General features: G+C 50.5%; 1 protein-coding gene across 1 annotated transcript; it reads left to right on the plus strand.

The window, feature by feature from the left end:
- The first annotated feature begins 1,931 nt into the window (after positions 1-1,931).
- Positions 1,932-7,650, plus strand: Tysnd1 (trypsin like peroxisomal matrix peptidase 1). Its single transcript, NM_001108932.1, has 4 exons — positions 1,932-3,158; positions 4,561-4,691; positions 5,835-6,020; positions 6,882-7,650. Exons 1-4 carry the CDS (start codon positions 1,990-1,992, stop codon positions 7,097-7,099), a joined length of 1,704 nt encoding a protein of 567 aa, NP_001102402.1. The 5' UTR covers positions 1,932-1,989; the 3' UTR covers positions 7,100-7,650.
- Positions 7,651-16,034: the final 8,384 nt, after the last annotated feature.

Consider the following 16,034-nt stretch of genomic DNA (forward strand, 5'->3'; position numbering starts at 1 on the left):
CTGGGTTCAGTCCTCAGCTCTGGGGAAAAAAAAAAGCACCAGAAGACAGAACAAAATCCAAAACACAACATGCTGGATGTGCCCTGAGGTCACCTTTACAGGGGAAGGAGACTGGTTCTGTGGGCAAAGAGTGTTTGCTGGGGACAGAGGGACCCGAGAGTCAGAGTCTAGTTCTGAGGGCTTTAACATTAGATGCTGATGGCTGACTTGGGATATCTATACTGTGACCAGCCCTAAACAGATAACTTGATAAGGAACAGGACTGGAGGCTTGAAGGGCATCAAGGGACAATTATTGGATTCTAGAGTCTTAATTGCCAGGAAGTTGGGGAAGGTAGACTTTGTGGTCATCTGTGTCTGCAAACCAGGACTGCCTGCTCTGAGAAGGCCACTTTATTTCTGCCCCCTGCCTCCCTCCCCCACCTCCAGCCACTGTTTTCCCTTTTCAGGTAGGTTTGTGACACAGGAGCACTGGAAGCAATAGGTGTGATGGCTGGGAAAGCAACACCAGTGTTAATTTCATTACGAGAAGTTATGAAACAAAACAAATGGGTTTTTTTTCACAGTATGCTAGAAATCTCACTGTTAATACCTATTTTAGTGATTCAAAGCATACTTTGGGGAGGTTTATGAAGTTTCTCCAAACATACCTGTTATTGCTCACCTGTCGGACATAATTTGGAAAGTGAGGACCTCCTTTATAGTATCTAAGTGTATGTGTGTTTGCCTGCCTGAGTCATGAGTCAGCAGATGCCAGAAGACAGTATTAGGTATCCTGGAGCTGTAATTACAATCAACTGTAAGGTACCATGTGGTACTAGGAACCAAACTAGGGTCCACGGTAAAAGCAGGAACAGCTCATAACTGTTGAGCCCTCCTCTCTAGTCTTGATTTTTTACACTTGTAAATGGTGGAGGAGCACAATTTTGAGATAGGAGTTGTGTATGAAACTCAAGTTTATGAGACTGGGGTATATGCTGAGTATTTGGAGGTGAAGATTTTATTGCCCACAAAACCTGAACTATTCCAATCTAGACTTTTCTAAGTATTTACTCCCGATCTAATATAAATCCTGAGTGGTTAGAAATGTCATGTGAAATACGCATGCTTGGAAGTATACATGGTTAAATAATTTTACCCATGGGTAAAGTAAAACTGTAACCCTTGGACTCTAGGGAGGCTGTAGGCAGAAGGGTTGCCAAAGTTCGATGCCAGTGTGGGCCAAAAAGTGGCACGTTGTCTCAAAAACAATTCTAAAAGCTATGTATTGTGGGAATTTTAGTTAACTGTCCTGGGAATAATTTTGTGAGTAGTCTGCCCCCTAGTGGATTGTTGTAGGGTTTAAATTTTATTTTATTTTTTTTTAATAAAAGCGGGGCTTGGTGGCTCGAGCCTTTGATCCCAAGGTTTGGGAGGTGGAGACAAGTGGATCCCTGAGTTCAAGGCTAGCCTGGTCTACAGATCGAGTTTCAGGACCACGCAGAAAAACCTTATCTCGAAAATCCAGAATAAACGTATGTATGTATGTATGTATGTATGTATGTATGTATGTATGTATGTATGTATGTATGTATGTATGTATGTATGTATGAATGGATATATAGAATCAAACAAGGGTTCCCTTGGCCCATATTGTCCCACTGTCAGGGACGGAGGTTGCTTAAATCTGTGCAGGGGCTGTGGGGTCCAGGCCAAGTACGAGATTCGATTAGGGGGTGTCGCCTTTGTTGGTCTCCCGGTGTCGTCTGTAGCCCAGGTTTCTTTTCACCACCCCTCGACTCCGCGCCCCTAAACCAAGGGTCCTAGGTTGGATAAAGAGGGCCGGGAAAGGAGGATTAGCATCAGTAGCCAATCGGGACTCGGCGTTGTGCCCAGCCAATAGGGGCGGTCGCTTGGGGCTTAGCCAATCGGGCTCCGCGAGGAGGCTTGAGTCAGAGTTTGCGCCAGTCGCCCTGAGGTGACAGCCATTGTGCGACGTCTTGGAGAAGCCATGGGACGGCAATGGGGACCGTCTTTGAGAGTGGCAGAGCAGGCGGGTTGCGTAGTGAGCGCCTCGCGAGCAGGACAGCCCGATGCGGGCTCGTGGAGCTGCAGCGGGGTGATCCTGAGCCGCAGCCCAGGCCTGGTGCTGTGCCACGGGGGCATTTTCACCCCCTTCCTCAGAACTGGTAGCGCGGCTTTGACCCAAACGGGAGCCGCCTTCCTACCGGGCGACAGTTGCAGCGATGACCTGCGCCTCCACGTGCAGTGGGGACCCACGGCTGCCAGCCCCGCCGGCCGCGCGGACCAGGAACTTCCAGGGCTGTGCACGCCTCAGTGCGCAAGCCTGGGCCTCGAACCCGGTGCCCCGAGCCGGGCCCGCGCGCGGCCTCTGCAGCCTCCGCGGCCGGCGCAGCTGCTGTTGCTGCTCAGCTGCCCGGCCTTCCGCTCGCACTTCGCGCGGCTCTTCGGGGCCGAAGCGGCGGATCAATGGCACTTCGTGAGCTCGGCGCCCGACGACGCGGTGTCAGAGGAGGAGGAGGAGGATCAGCTGCGCGCGCTCGGCTGGTTCGCCCTCCTGCGGGTGCAGCGGGGCGCGGCGGCCGAGGAGAGGCGCGGGCCGGCGGTGACCGTGGCACCGCTCGGGGCCGTGGCCAAGGGCGCACCGCTGCTGGCTTGTGGCTCTCCGTTCGGTGCCTTCTGCCCGGACATCTTCCTCAACACGCTGAGCCGGGGCGTGCTCAGCAACGCGGCCGGTCCGCTGTTGCTCACCGACGCGCGCTGCCTGCCGGGCACAGAAGGCGGCGGAGTGTTCGCGGCCCGACCTGCGGGCGCGCTGGTGGCTCTGGTGGCCGCGCCTCTATGCTGGAAGGCCCGCGAGTGGGTGGGCCTCACGTTGCTGTGCGCCGCTGCCCCTCTGCTTCAGGTTGCTCGCTCGGCTCTCTCTCGCCTGCATCCGGACTCCACCTCTCTGTCCGCGCTGCTGCCACCCGAAGTGGGCGCGCCAAGGGGCCTGTCCCTACGAGATCTCGGATCCTCGTGGGCAGCCGCGGCGGTGCTGGTGGAGTGTGGTGCCGTGTGGGGCTCCGGAGTGGCTGTGGCGCCTCGCCTGGTGGTGACCTGCCGTCATGTGGCACCCCGGGAAACAGCCAGGGTCTTGGTACACTCAGCTACACCCAGGTAAAGCCCAGAACTGCCCTCACCAGACCCCAGTGTTAGAGACCTTGGTTCATTTTTGACAACCAGGACTCCGGTGAGGGGATTTGGACCTCTTGGGAGGGCCCAGTGAAACTTGAGCAAACTGCCAGGCGCTAGCCTGAAACTTTTTTGGCAGTTTAGGCCCCATTAAAACTCTTCAACCCTGTAAGTGATAAACGAATGCCCTGAAGTGATGTGGCCCTACCCAGTGAGGGCTCCCTTAGTGCCTGGCCACCTAAAGATGAAGCAAGGTCTGCTATGTAGAGCACAGGGCTTGGATCCACGCAGGTGGATGTGAGCGACCCCAGAGTTCAGCTAGGCATGGACTTTAGACAGTCAACTTATTTCCTCTGTAGAGAGAAACACCTTTGCCCTCCTTTTCTTGCTCTGGCTGTAGGCCAGTGGCCTTGGCTTCCTGGCATAGTTGTCTGTGGTTCTGTGTCCTCTATAGCCCCAGATTCTTAACTTAGGACCAAGGAGCACCTTGGCTTTAAGCTTAGTCCTTGTCTGTCAGCCTAGGCCTTTCTGAACAGGGTTAGCCCTGTCTTCGAATGAAGCCCAGCTTTGCCAGAATCCCCACAGACAGCAAACTGAACAGTTAGAGTTTCCCAGTGAGAACAAGAATTGCCTGTGGTGATCCCTCTACCTCCCCCCAACTTCTCCCTCTCCTCATGACTGCTGGTCTTAGGGACATCACCAGTTTTTTCTGGAGGCAGCTACCCTGAAGACTTGGTAGTAGGTGTCCTGGTGTCTTGTCTACATAGTGAATTTCTGGACAGAAGAGACTCTGTCTCAAAAAGAAGTCTCTTCCCCCCCATGCCTGCCCAGGAATGAAGCAGTACAGGGGAGAGTTTTGTTAGGCTTGTCCTAGCTCCTTGCTGTTCCCACTGTGACCTTTAGGAAGGCTGCTTAGCCTCTCTGAGCCTCAGCTGCACCACCTAAAGGGGATAATACCAGTGCCTTGTTTGTAGGTTTCAGAGGGAGAGGTGAGACAGTGTCCACAAGCATCAACAAGGCCTGCTCATAGCCCTCACTAGGTTATGGTAAGGCATATCCAGCTTTGCATAGAAGAGTGCTGTGTTTGTGAATCACATCTGGTTAAGTGTAGGTTCCAAGGCTCATACCTGTACCCCTATTCTGACTTCAGTCCATCAGACACACACACACACACCTTCTCTCTCTCCCTCTCTCAAATAAGACAGACTCTCAGTATGCTCTGGCTGGCCCAGAACTCACAGAGACCGACCTGCCTCTGCCTCTCAAGTGTTAGGATCCAAAGGTAGCATCACCACCTGCCCATTCCATGACTTGACCCCCATAATGCTCTTTCCCCAGTGCTAATGCAACAGAAGACTAGCTTGTCACTTGTTTCCTCTGTCCCCAGGAATGTGGCAATCTGGGGACGAGTGGTATTTGCCACTCAGGAGACCTCTCCATATGACATAGCGGTGGTGAGCCTGGAAGAGGAACTGAATGGTGTCCCCGTGCCTGTCCCAGCTGAGCACTTCCATGAAGGTAAAGGACGGGCTCTGGAGGGATGGGGGGCCAGGCTGGACCCCAGGCAGGAGTTGGTGTTGACACTAATCATGCCAGACCCAATACCCAGCAGGCAGGCATAGGCAAAGCCTGCCAAGCAAGGGAGTTGGAAACTCGGGTGCGGTCTGGGGTTCTTAGACTTCCCTGTGTATCAATCATTAACACTCCAGGTGCTGGGCCAAGTGTGGACACCTTATCGAGGGCCTGAAGCAGGGTGACATGGGGGCCTGGGCCTTGGGAACTCCGGTGCCATAATTTGGGTGGCAGGATTCAGATTTATTTTTTATATTTTGAGACAGGGTCCTAAGTAGCCCAAGCAGGCAGTAAACACCCCAGATGGCCAAGGCTAACCATGAACTTCTCATCCTCCTGCCTCTTCTTGGATTAGAAATGTGCTATCACACTTGTTGATGGGGTACGGGGGATCCAACCCAGGGTTTGTGCATGATAGGCAAGCACCCCACTGACTGAGTTACATCTCCAGCCCCAAGTAATCCATTTCAGATGGTGACGAGAGAGGGGGCCTCTGGAGTAGCATCTATCCTCTGCCACTGGTGTTCTTACATTCTTACTTCACACACACATGCACACATACACACGCACATACACATGCACACACACACATGCACACACACATGCACACATGCACACACACGCACACATGCGCACACACACACACGCATCTCAGTTTGCCCTTTGCTTAGATGGGGCTGCTGCACCTTTTGGTGTGGTGAGGACTAGGTGAGAGGTGTCTGTTCCTTGGCAGCACTTGGAGAAGGGAGCTGGGCATCACCATGTCTTCACCAAGAGATCAGATCCCAGAGAGAGATGGATATTGATTACATGTGTTAGCCAGGTGACAAGAGCCTTAACAGTAACTACCCCATTTAGTAAAGGAGTGGGGGACGGGGGCCTGCCTGATGCCCCAGAATACTGATTGGGCACATGCAACTGGGAACACATCGAATTCTTAATCTCTCTGCAGGGTTCCTGGGAAGATGCCTAGGGGTGTGTGAGGGGATGAGCTGGATCTCAGGGAGGAGGGCTAGACCTTTGGAGAGGGTAGGACACGAGTGGGCATAGAGTGGAGGCTCACAGCTTCTTTCGAACCCTCTCTGGCAGGCGAGCCTGTCAGCGTGGTGGGCTTTGGCGTGTTTGGCCAGGCCTGCGGGCCCTCAGTGACCTCAGGCATCCTGTCGGCCGTGGTGCATGTGGATGATGCCCCAGTGATGCTACAGACCACCTGTGCCGTGCATGGCGGCTCTAGCGGAGGACCTCTCTTCTCTACACGCTCGGGGGACCTCTTGGGTAACTAGCTCCTTTCTCACCCAGTCTCGTTGCCAGAGCCTTGGTCCTGCCTGTGGTAGCCTGCCTGCCATCTTGGGAGGCCCTCTGGGGATGACAGTGGGCCTTGTGCTCTCCTTTAGCTAGTTGAAGTTTTCAGCCAATCTGCCTCTGAGGCAGCAGGATGCTCATCTGGGAGAGGGGAGGAGCTAGGCTGGTGGCCCTCCCCTGGTACTGGCCACTGCCGTGACCTTAAATAAGCCACTAAATCTCATTTAGATTATGAAATCTAATGGGCTGGGTTAGTGTCATGCCTAGTCATGAAGGTCAGAAAAGGCATTCAGATCCCTTAGAACTAGAGAGCTACTGGTAGTTGGGAACCGCCATGAGGGAATCAAAACTGTGTCCTCGGCAAGAGTAAATGTGTGCTTTTAACCACTGAGCCAACCCTTTAACCTTAAGATGCTCTTTAAAAAAAAAAAGATCCCGTGCCAGCTTCTTGCTTAGAGTGTCTGCTGTCGTGATCACCACAATCCAAAGCCACCTGGGGAGGGGAGGGCTTATTCTGTTTATACTGCCACATCACAGTCCCATCATCAGAGTAAGGACAAGAACTTGAGGCAGGAGCTGATGCAGAGGCCATGGAGGGGTGCTGCTCACTGGCCTGCTCCCCACGGCTTGCTCAGCCTGCTTCCTTATAGCACCCAGGACCACCAGTCCAGGGATGGCTCCACCCACAATGGGCAGGGCCCTCCCCATCAATCAAGAAAATCCAGCACAGGCCAATGTGATGGGACATTTTCTCAGCTGAGGTTCATATTTCCAAGCCTCTCTCAAGGAGAAGGTTCTTCCTGCACCAATGCACCATTGTTTTCTCCCCAACAGGCATTGTTGCTAGCAACACTCGGGACAACAACACGGGGGCCACCTACCCACACCTGAACTTCAGCATCCCCATCACCGTGCTCCAGCCGGCCCTGAAGCAGTACAGTCAGACTGGTGACCTGTGTGGCCTCAGAGAGCTGGACCACACCACTGAGCCTGTCAGGGTCGTGTGGCGGCTGCAGCGGCCCCTGCCGGAAGCCCCCCGGAGCAAGCTCTGAGACTGTGCCTCCCTGGAAGAAAGTAGACCACTCTATGCCATGGGAAGTGTGTTGGTGTGGCAGCTGTGACATCTAAGTCATCTGCCGGGACAGCCCAAGCCCCCTCCTCGTCTTCACCTACATGAGCAAACTTCTGTGCAACTGTGGGTCCCTGATCAACTTTGGGGTGCTTTCTTGAGCCTATCCCATCGTTTCCCAGAATTAGACTCAGCAATGCCGTCGTCCTTCTGGGGGTTCTATCCTTTGGGTAGGTACCGGTTTGGCATTTCTGTGCCTCATAACCCCTGGCTACCCAAAATGGTTACACTACAGCCAAGGGCTCTTGCCTGGTACTCTGTACTCAGAGAACTCTGCGTGGAAGCCCAGAGTCCTAGTGGTCAGTAACAGGAGTGTTTTCCCGTTGCCATAGTGATATGTAGGCAAATCCCTGAGAGCCACCTGGGCCTTAACTCTGACACAGTGCCTTCGTTTTTGAGCCTGGGACTTGGCGACCTGTAGGTGGTGTGTGCAGTCAGAGCTAGGGAATAAACAATTTGAATGGCCTCACTTCTATCTAGCTATCAGCCACTTTTCCTTAAACGCACAGTGGGGAACATGCCAGGACCTGGCAGGGAAACACTCTCTTTCGCTTGGGCTCCCACTAGGTTTCATCTCCCTGTGGTTGTCTGCCAGCCTGGCCCAAAGCTGTACTCATCCTTCATGCCTGGACATGTGGGTCCTAGAAAGGGCTGGCAGTGGGTGTGTGCAGAATGCCCTTGGTGTGCGAAGTCCAAAATGGGCCCTAGGTGTGGATAGAGGGGGGCCAAAGTGACTGAAGAGGACTGCGGGTGTAGGCTGGTGCTGGATCACTTGCTGGATCCCCTGTGTCACAGAAAACACCAAAGCAACAACAGCAACCGGAAGTGCCCGGGGGCTGCAAATGTGGCTCTGTTGACAGAATGATTGCATAAAAAGCACAGAGCTGTGGGTTCGATCCTCAGCACCGAGTGCGGAAGCCCATGCCTGCACGGCTGACACTAGGTGAACGAAGGCAGGAGGATCAGGATTTAGGAGGTAAAGGCAGGAGTTCTCTGAGTTAAGAGGCCAGCCTAATTTGTATACCAAGTCCCAGACCAGTTAGGACTACATAGTGAGACCCTGTCTGTTGGAAACAAGCACACATACACACCATGATATGGATTGAGGTGGGGTGTGTCTGTATTCTGGCCACTGATTGGGGGTCTTCTTGCTGCTTTAGGCATCCACAAATTCAAAGACAAAGTCCCTTGTCAGGTGATGAGCCCTGATTTCTGGTTTTAAAGACGGTGAGGCATGACAGAGGGGTGCCTACAGAGACCCTGTCCTGGATTAAGTATTCTGTTTGGGAATAAGGTGTTGGTAACTACCAGAAAGCCTTTGAGGGGCTGGCAAGATGGGAGAGGCCTAATGACCTGAGTCCAATTTCTAGAAGCAATATAAGGGTGGAAAGAGAGAACTAACCCCACCGAGTTATCCTCAGAGCCCCGATACGTGTGCCTGTGCATCCTGCACACATGTACACAAGAGTAAGAAACTCTTGCCTTTCAAGCTTTGAGACAGTCCTTAGAGGTAGGGGAAGCAGGCTCTGACAGGCTATGTTAATTTTCTCATCATGACGGCAGAATGCCTTGTGTAAAGTCAGTTTTAGGTGTATCCATCTATCATAGAGGAAAAGGCTATGTGGAACAGAGCAGTCCACACCACTGCATACAGGGAAAGGAGCCAGGGATATGACCCCAGGCATGACCCCGCCTCCACGGTGCTGGATTGTACACAAGTTACCGTACTTGCCATGTGCGTGTGCGTGTGTGTGTGTGTGTGTGTGTGTGTGTGTGTGTGTGTGTGTGTCCTCACATTCTGAGACAAGATTTCTCTGTAACACAACCCTGACTGTCCTGGACTTTTTGAGACCAGGCTGGCCTTGAACTCACAGAGAGCCACTTGCCTCTGTTTCCTGAGTGCTGGGATTAAAGGCATGTGCTACCACTGGCCAACTTCGTACTTGCCTTTATGTGGGTGCTGGGAATCCAAGTTCAGTTCTGTTTGGGAGGCAAGGGCTTTAATCACTGAGCTATCTCCCTGGTCTACAGGGGAGAAGGGGGTTGGTAACCTGATTCCATGGTCTTGCATATGAATTTCCAAGATGTTAATGGTATTGCAATGTCCAAAGATTGGATCTGCCAGCTCTCTAGAGCTGCTCTCTGAGTCACATCCCGCACAACTCTGCTCATTTCCTGAGCATCTGTTAATCCAGTCAAGACGACCTTCAAGCTTAACCATCACAACCCCACCGCTTGTCAACCTGACACCCAGACCATAATACCTGCCATGCCTCCTTGCAACTCTCTCGAATTTCCAGACTTTTGGAACCCTCCCTTCACAGCCTACCGGTTGGATTCTTTCATCCATGCTGATGCCTGGCTCCTCCAGTCTGGAAGCCTTCCTGAACTTTCCCAAGCTCCAGGTCCTCAGCAGGTTGAAGCGTCTCCGTCTATCTCTCCGTCGCATGTTACACGGCAAGTGCCCAGACAGTTTCTCTTATAGCAGACACCACCAAGGAGACTGCCTGCTCTGTGGTTCCTTAGGGACGATTCCTTTCCTGCCTAGAGATTGTCTGGCTTCAAGGCTGTGGTCCTGGCCTCTGTTCAAGGCTCAGTTCCTCTGCTTTATTAGTTGAGTGGAGTGACGTTACTCAAGTCCCCCTGAGGGAGCCCCAGTGTCTCCATAAGCAAGGAGCAGATTATTGAAACTGATCTTTCAAAACCGGAAATGAACATGAGGTATGGAAAGCCTGTTGTTTCTGTTCAGTGACATAAGCTGTTACTGTTTTAAAGGAGGATTGCTTCAACTGTCTGGTTGTTACCGTCTCAGGGCCTGGAAAGGGGGAATAGTAAGAGTTTTCTTGTAGGATGATGGGAAGGTTCTGGAAATAGGCAGCTGTACTGGCTGCAAAATCTTAACACCATTAGTATTGTGGCATATGGATTATGTTTTAATTTAAAATGTTTAAAAATTCAGTTTATGGGTATGGACATTTTGCCTGCACTATATTTGTTCACTAAGGGCTGGCCTGGTGCCAAGGGAGACCAAACTGAAGATGCTGTCAGATCTCTTGGGACTGGAGTCACAAAGGATTGTGAACCACCATGTGGGTGCTGGGAATTAAACCCAGGTCCTCTAGAAAGACCTTAACCACTGAGCAACCTCTCCAGCTCCTTATATCTTATATCCTATCCTGTTTAGTTGGTTTTTTGTTTTTGTTTTTGTTTTTTTGAGACACGGTTTCTCCATGTATCCCTGGCTGTCCTGGAACTTGCTCTGTAAACCAGTCTAGCCTCAAATTCAGAAATCCTCCTGCCTCTGCTTGAGCGCTAGGATTAAAGGCATGTGCAACCAACACTGGGCTATACCTTAATTCTAACAACAAGAAAAGAAATTGTCTCTAGCCAGCTATGGTGGCAAACAGACACCTTTAGTCCCAGCACCCAGGAGACAGAGGTAGGTGGATCTCTGTGAGTTCAAGGCCAGTGTGGTCTACATAGTGAGTTCATAATAGAGAGACCTCAACTAAAAATAAACTGTCTCATGTAGCCCAGGCTAGCCTTAAACTCACTATGCGGCCAATAAGAGCCTTACATTTCTGATTGCCCTGTTCTACCTCCTCAGTGTCAGGATTACAAGCAAGCATCACCGGGCCTGAATTATGTGGTGCTAGGAGTTGAACTCAGGACTTTATGCATGTTATGCAAACAGTCCACCGATTGAGCAATGTCCACAGCCTCTGTATCTTAATCTTAAATAATAACGTGAGTCAAACGTTAGTGGACTCCTCGGGAGCCAGGTGCTGGGCCAGTGCCAGAAATTGAGACCCAAAACTCCAGGAAAGTGACTTCTCTGTGAGGTTAACCTTCCCGGTCAGCCTGACAGGCTGTAGAATCAAATAGGAGACAAACTTGGGGCGTGTCTGGGGCTAAATACTGGTTGCTCCCAGAGATTGCTCATAGGCCCAGGTGATGCCATATGACCTTTCCCCGGAAGTTATCCCTGATTGGAGAAAAAGATACCAACAGCCAATAGCTGGGCAGAAGAGACATAGGCGGGGTTTAGGGTTCCTGGTCTAGTAGAGTCTGAGGAGAACCACAAGGTAGAAAAAAAGGTGGAGAGAGGAGAATGTGCTATGGGCTGAGAATCGTAAAGTAATGGCCACGTGGGTTGGCTAATTGGAGTTAAGAGCAGCCAGAGGAAACATGGCAAATTATATAATGGGATTATTGGCTGGGAAATAGACACAATAGCATAGAGAATGGACATCTTCCCAGTTCGTGTGATGATTAAGGCTTATTATAAACTTAAAGGTTGTGTGTCTTTTATCCGAAAACCAAATGGTCAGAGGCAAGGTAGAAACCCTGGATTGAAATTAAATATTTCTACAACGGAGGATGTCCCCAGAGACCTTTGGCTGAGGTGAAAAGAACACCTACTCTAATGAGCAATACCATCACAAAGTTTGAGGTCCCAGACTGAAAAGGATCATGGGAACTGAGCTATAACATTTCTCTCTCTGCTTCCTGATTGGCTGAAATGTAAGGAGGGGCGGGCTCTCAGAGCAGCTGTTGCCACACTTTCCCTGCCATGGTGGACTGTACCCTTAGACTGTAAGCCAAAAGAACCCTTTTACAGGGTTGTTCTCCGTATCTCTGGCTGTCCTGGAACTCAGAGATCTGCCTGCCTCTGCCTCCCCAGTGCCGAGATTAAAGAGGTGCGCCACCACCGCCTGCGTAAAAAAATTCCTTTCTTAGGTTCTTTTGTCTGGTATTTGGTCGCAGCAAAAGTAACACACATCCCAGAGAACTGGTCAAGGGGTCCCCACCCTCTTCATGTCAGACTCGAATGCCTGCCTTATTTAATCTCTCAGTTTTCGGGGGATAAAAGACAAAGCCCAGGATGAATGCAGGGTGTATTAGTCACCCCATGTCACCGTAACCAAAGCACCCCACGGACATCCTAAGGGAAGAGGGGTTTACTTTGCCTTGAGGTTTCAAGAGGCCTCGGTTCATGGCTGCTTGGTCTCATGGGCGTGGGCAGATCATCGTGGTCCCAGGAGCATGTGGTGGAGGACAGTCCTCACTTCTCTGTGGATTTGGTGAGAGGTTTGGGTGTCGATATGGGTGGACAGATAACAGGCAAGGTCTAGGATAGTGGTTCTCAACCTATAGGTCGAGACCTCCAGGGATCAACCAACCTTTTCACAGAGGTCACACCTCAGATGTCCTGAACATCAGACATTTACATTACGATTCATAACCGTAGCAAAGTTACAGTTATGAAGTAGCAACACAATGTTCTGGTTGGGGTCACCACAACAGGAAGAACTGTACTAAAGGGTCAGCATCAGGAAGATTGAGAACCACTGATTTAGGGTCTCCTGCAGTTAGGCCCTACACCTTGCCTTTCAATTCCCAGTAATCCCATCACATTAAGAATCCACTGAGGAATAGAAAAATAAAAAAACAACCAACCAAAAGAAAAAAACCACTGAGGATTGAACCTGTGGATTAGGCCAGAGTTTGTGGGAACTGTCTCTTTGTGATTTACTTTGGGATTCTTTAGGATGTCTGTTGGGTGTTTTGGTCACAGTGACATAGGGTGACCTATGCACCCTGTATTTCACCCTGGGCTTTGCAAACTGCTGATTAGTCTTTATGAAAGACACACCCGGACATGCAGTGCACTGATCGCCTGTCAGTCACAGCCAGGCTTTTGATAACAGGACATGATACTGTCATTTACAAAGTTCACACTCAAGAACTAGGCTATCAAGTTGCAAAAAAATACCCTCCATATTTTACGTAGGTTTATGGTTGATTTTGTGCTGGGCTACATCATACCTATCCTGGATCACGTGTGGTCTGCAGGCCGTTAAACAATACACAGGGTTTACCTGGCTGTTTCCATATTCAGCCAGTTCTTTCCCCCGACTTTCCTGTGAGGCAGGGTTGAAGCAGACATATTTAGGCAGTGGTTTCTCATTGGAGAAGGAGGCATAGACTTCCATGTCTCTGACTACAGTCTATGCTCCATGGATGGAGAACCCGGATGTGCAGCTGGGCTTGTGGGCAGAGAGAATCAGGCGTGTAACGGACGACACCTGTCGGGCTGCATGTCCGTCCGCATCGATGGGATGCTGGAGTGCCACCGCCAGCATGCCGCTCAGGGAAGGCAGAACACAATCCAAGACAGTTGGTGGTGGTTCTCAATCTCCCGGGTACCCAGATGCTGCTGGGAACCACAAGGAGATGAGGACAGTGGTCCATGAGCCCAAGGTTCCCCTTTGCCAGCAGGAAGGGGATGGCTGAGCCAGGGACAGGGTGGAACCCGGTTTGGTTCCAAGTGAGTGTTGAAAGGACAATGGACTGGAAGAGAGGCCTTCTCCGGGGCCTTAATAAAGGTGACAATGCTTGCTTGTCCAAACTGCTTTATTGATGGCGGATGTGAATGCATACGTCCTTACTCAGGGTAAACCAGGAATTAAATACCTTTGGCAGGAAGGGATGCCCAGGAAGGGAGGCTAAACACTCAGGGCCTACCTAGATACCTCATTAACATGGAGAACTTCAGTGGGGTGTCATGGTTACATGTTTCAGGGCAAGTAAGAACTGGCTGGGAGCTGGTTCTAATGCCTGCTGTTCTCAATTGTGAGATTTCCCTGGGAGTTTTTCTGTCTGGTGGCACGGTCCACTTGCCCTACAGACGCCAAGTCCTCTTAGAGCTGGAGATGATTCCAGGCACCAGTGTCTTCTAGATAAGGTTGGTCGCAACAGGTCACCACATCAAGAGCACTGGACACAAAAGGATTTTTTAAATTAAAAATAATATGTGTGCTTTGCCAGGATGTGTATGTCTGTATACCACATTATATGCTTGGTGCTCGCAGAGGCTAGAAGAGGGCATGAGATCCCTCTGGAACTGGAGGTTTAGAGGGTCGTGAGCTGTTGTGTGGGAGCTGGAAATCAAACCTGGGTCCTTTAGAAGAGCAGTAGCCAGGGCTCTTACCACTGAGCCATCTCTCCAGCCTGATACCTTGTTTTAAAACACACACACACACACACACACACACACACACACACGGGGGGGGTGTCTCTGGAGGTGAGGGGAGGTAGGTGGTAATTTTGGGTAATCTAGTATAAAATATGTTTGTTATATTACAACCAGCTGGGTATTAGGCACTGTGTTTAAATGTCTCATAGAAATGCCCTGTGTTTGTGTGTCTTTGGTTTTTTTGTCTTTTTTTTCTTTTTGAGACAGGGTTTCATATGTAGCTCTGGTTATCCTGGAACTCACCCTGTAGACCAGGCTGTCCTGGAACTCGAAGATATCCTCCTGCCTCTGCCTCTCAAGTGTTGGGATGAAAGGTGTGAGCCAAGAAATTATATCTTTTGACTCCCAAAACAATCTAGGCTATTGCTGTTGCCCAAGGCTGCCTCCCAGAACTTGAAGATATGACTCTGTTGCTGAAGACACTACACATTTTGGGCATAGGACTCGGAGGAATCGAACTGGAACCGGCCTGGAAACTTCTATGAGGACAGGCTAGCTCTCACTGTACTGGAAGGCACCATTGCAAGCTACCAGGGAGAAAAGTAACCAGTAGTCCTGTCCATCTGTAAAGCCTACAGACCACAGCAACATCCAGCAGGGCAAGACATGGACAGTGAGACGTCTACCAACAGCATCTCATTGGACTTTAGGTCTACTCCATGGTAAGGAATTCTTCCCTGGTAGACCTAGTCAAATGTCTATGGCATGGATCCTAAAGGTAGATACAATGTTGCCATTTTCTTAAAGTTCTAATTTCTGCCTTCTAAATACTTAGCCTTATAGCCACAGATAAATGTAGCTCTCACTCCTTGTCAAAGAACCTTCCTTTTGCAACAATCTACAGGCTGTTTCAGGAATCACCAACTGTTCAAAAGGCAAAGAAAAACTAACCACTGTGTAGCATCTAGGACACTACAGCTCCACTTAAGGCTCAGGAAGCCAGAAGAAGGGACAGAATGATTATAAGAGCCAGAGGTCCAAGAAGCTGTCTTCTAGACATGGCCCTGTAAGGAAATCTTTTTTTTTTAAGATTTATTTATTTATTATATATAAGTACACTGTAGCTGTCTTCAGACACACCAGAAGAGGGCTTCAGATTTCATTACAGATGGTTGTGAGCCACTATGTGTTGCTGGGATTTGAATTCAGGACCTCTGGAGGAGCAGTCGGCGCTCTTAACCGCTGAGCCATCTCTCCAGCAAGGAAATCTTAATAAGGTTACTTAAACAAGGCCTGCATAACAACCACACCAGACAACAGGGCTGTGGATGACGGAATTTCACAAAGCCCCGTCTGTGAAGTTAGAGGGACAGTCAGCAGGCAGTCAATGGCTACAGAGAGAGGAAGAGAGAGAGAGAGAGAGAGAGAGAGAGAGAGAGAGAGAGAGAGAGAGGAAGAAGGAGAAGAGGAGGAGAAGGAGGAGGAGGAGAAGGAGGAGGAGGAGGAGGAGGAGGAGGAGGAGGAGGAGGAGGAGGAGGAGGAGGAGGAGGAGGAGGAGGAGGAGAGGAGAGGAGAGAAAATGAGGTTTCTCTAGAGAAAAGTGTCCTGCCGACATTACTCATTCCCAGGTGGTTACATGTTCATAAGGGAAATTATATTAAATGGACTTAGTGTAGGGAGAGGAGCTGAGAGTCAGTGCAGAGCACACCCAGACACCAACTTCTCAGCAGGAAAGAGAGTTATTACCCCAGAACAACAAGTTGGGGGTGGGTGGGTGGGAAGCTGCCTGTGGATGGGACAAAGGCAGCAGCATATGTCTCTGCAGGAATGGTTTTTAAGGAGGAAAGGGGGAAATCTGTACTCAGATGAGTTGGGAAGT

This window comes from Rattus norvegicus, chromosome 20, assembly GCF_021556685.1.
Source record: "Rattus norvegicus strain SHRSP/BbbUtx chromosome 20, alternate assembly SHRSP_T2T, whole genome shotgun sequence".
Lineage (NCBI taxonomy): Eukaryota > Metazoa > Chordata > Mammalia > Rodentia > Muridae > Rattus > Rattus norvegicus.

Coding starts and splice junctions, on each gene's coding strand:
- Tysnd1 (NM_001108932.1), top strand. CDS start 1,990: ATGGGACGGCAATGGGGACCGTCTTTGAGAGTGGCAGAGCAGGCGGGT. Junction 3,159..4,560: donor GTACACTCAGCTACACCCAG/GTAAAGCCCAGA, acceptor CTCTGTCCCCAG/GAATGTGGCAATCTGGGGAC. Junction 6,021..6,881: donor ACGCTCGGGGGACCTCTTGG/GTAACTAGCTCC, acceptor TCTCCCCAACAG/GCATTGTTGCTAGCAACACT.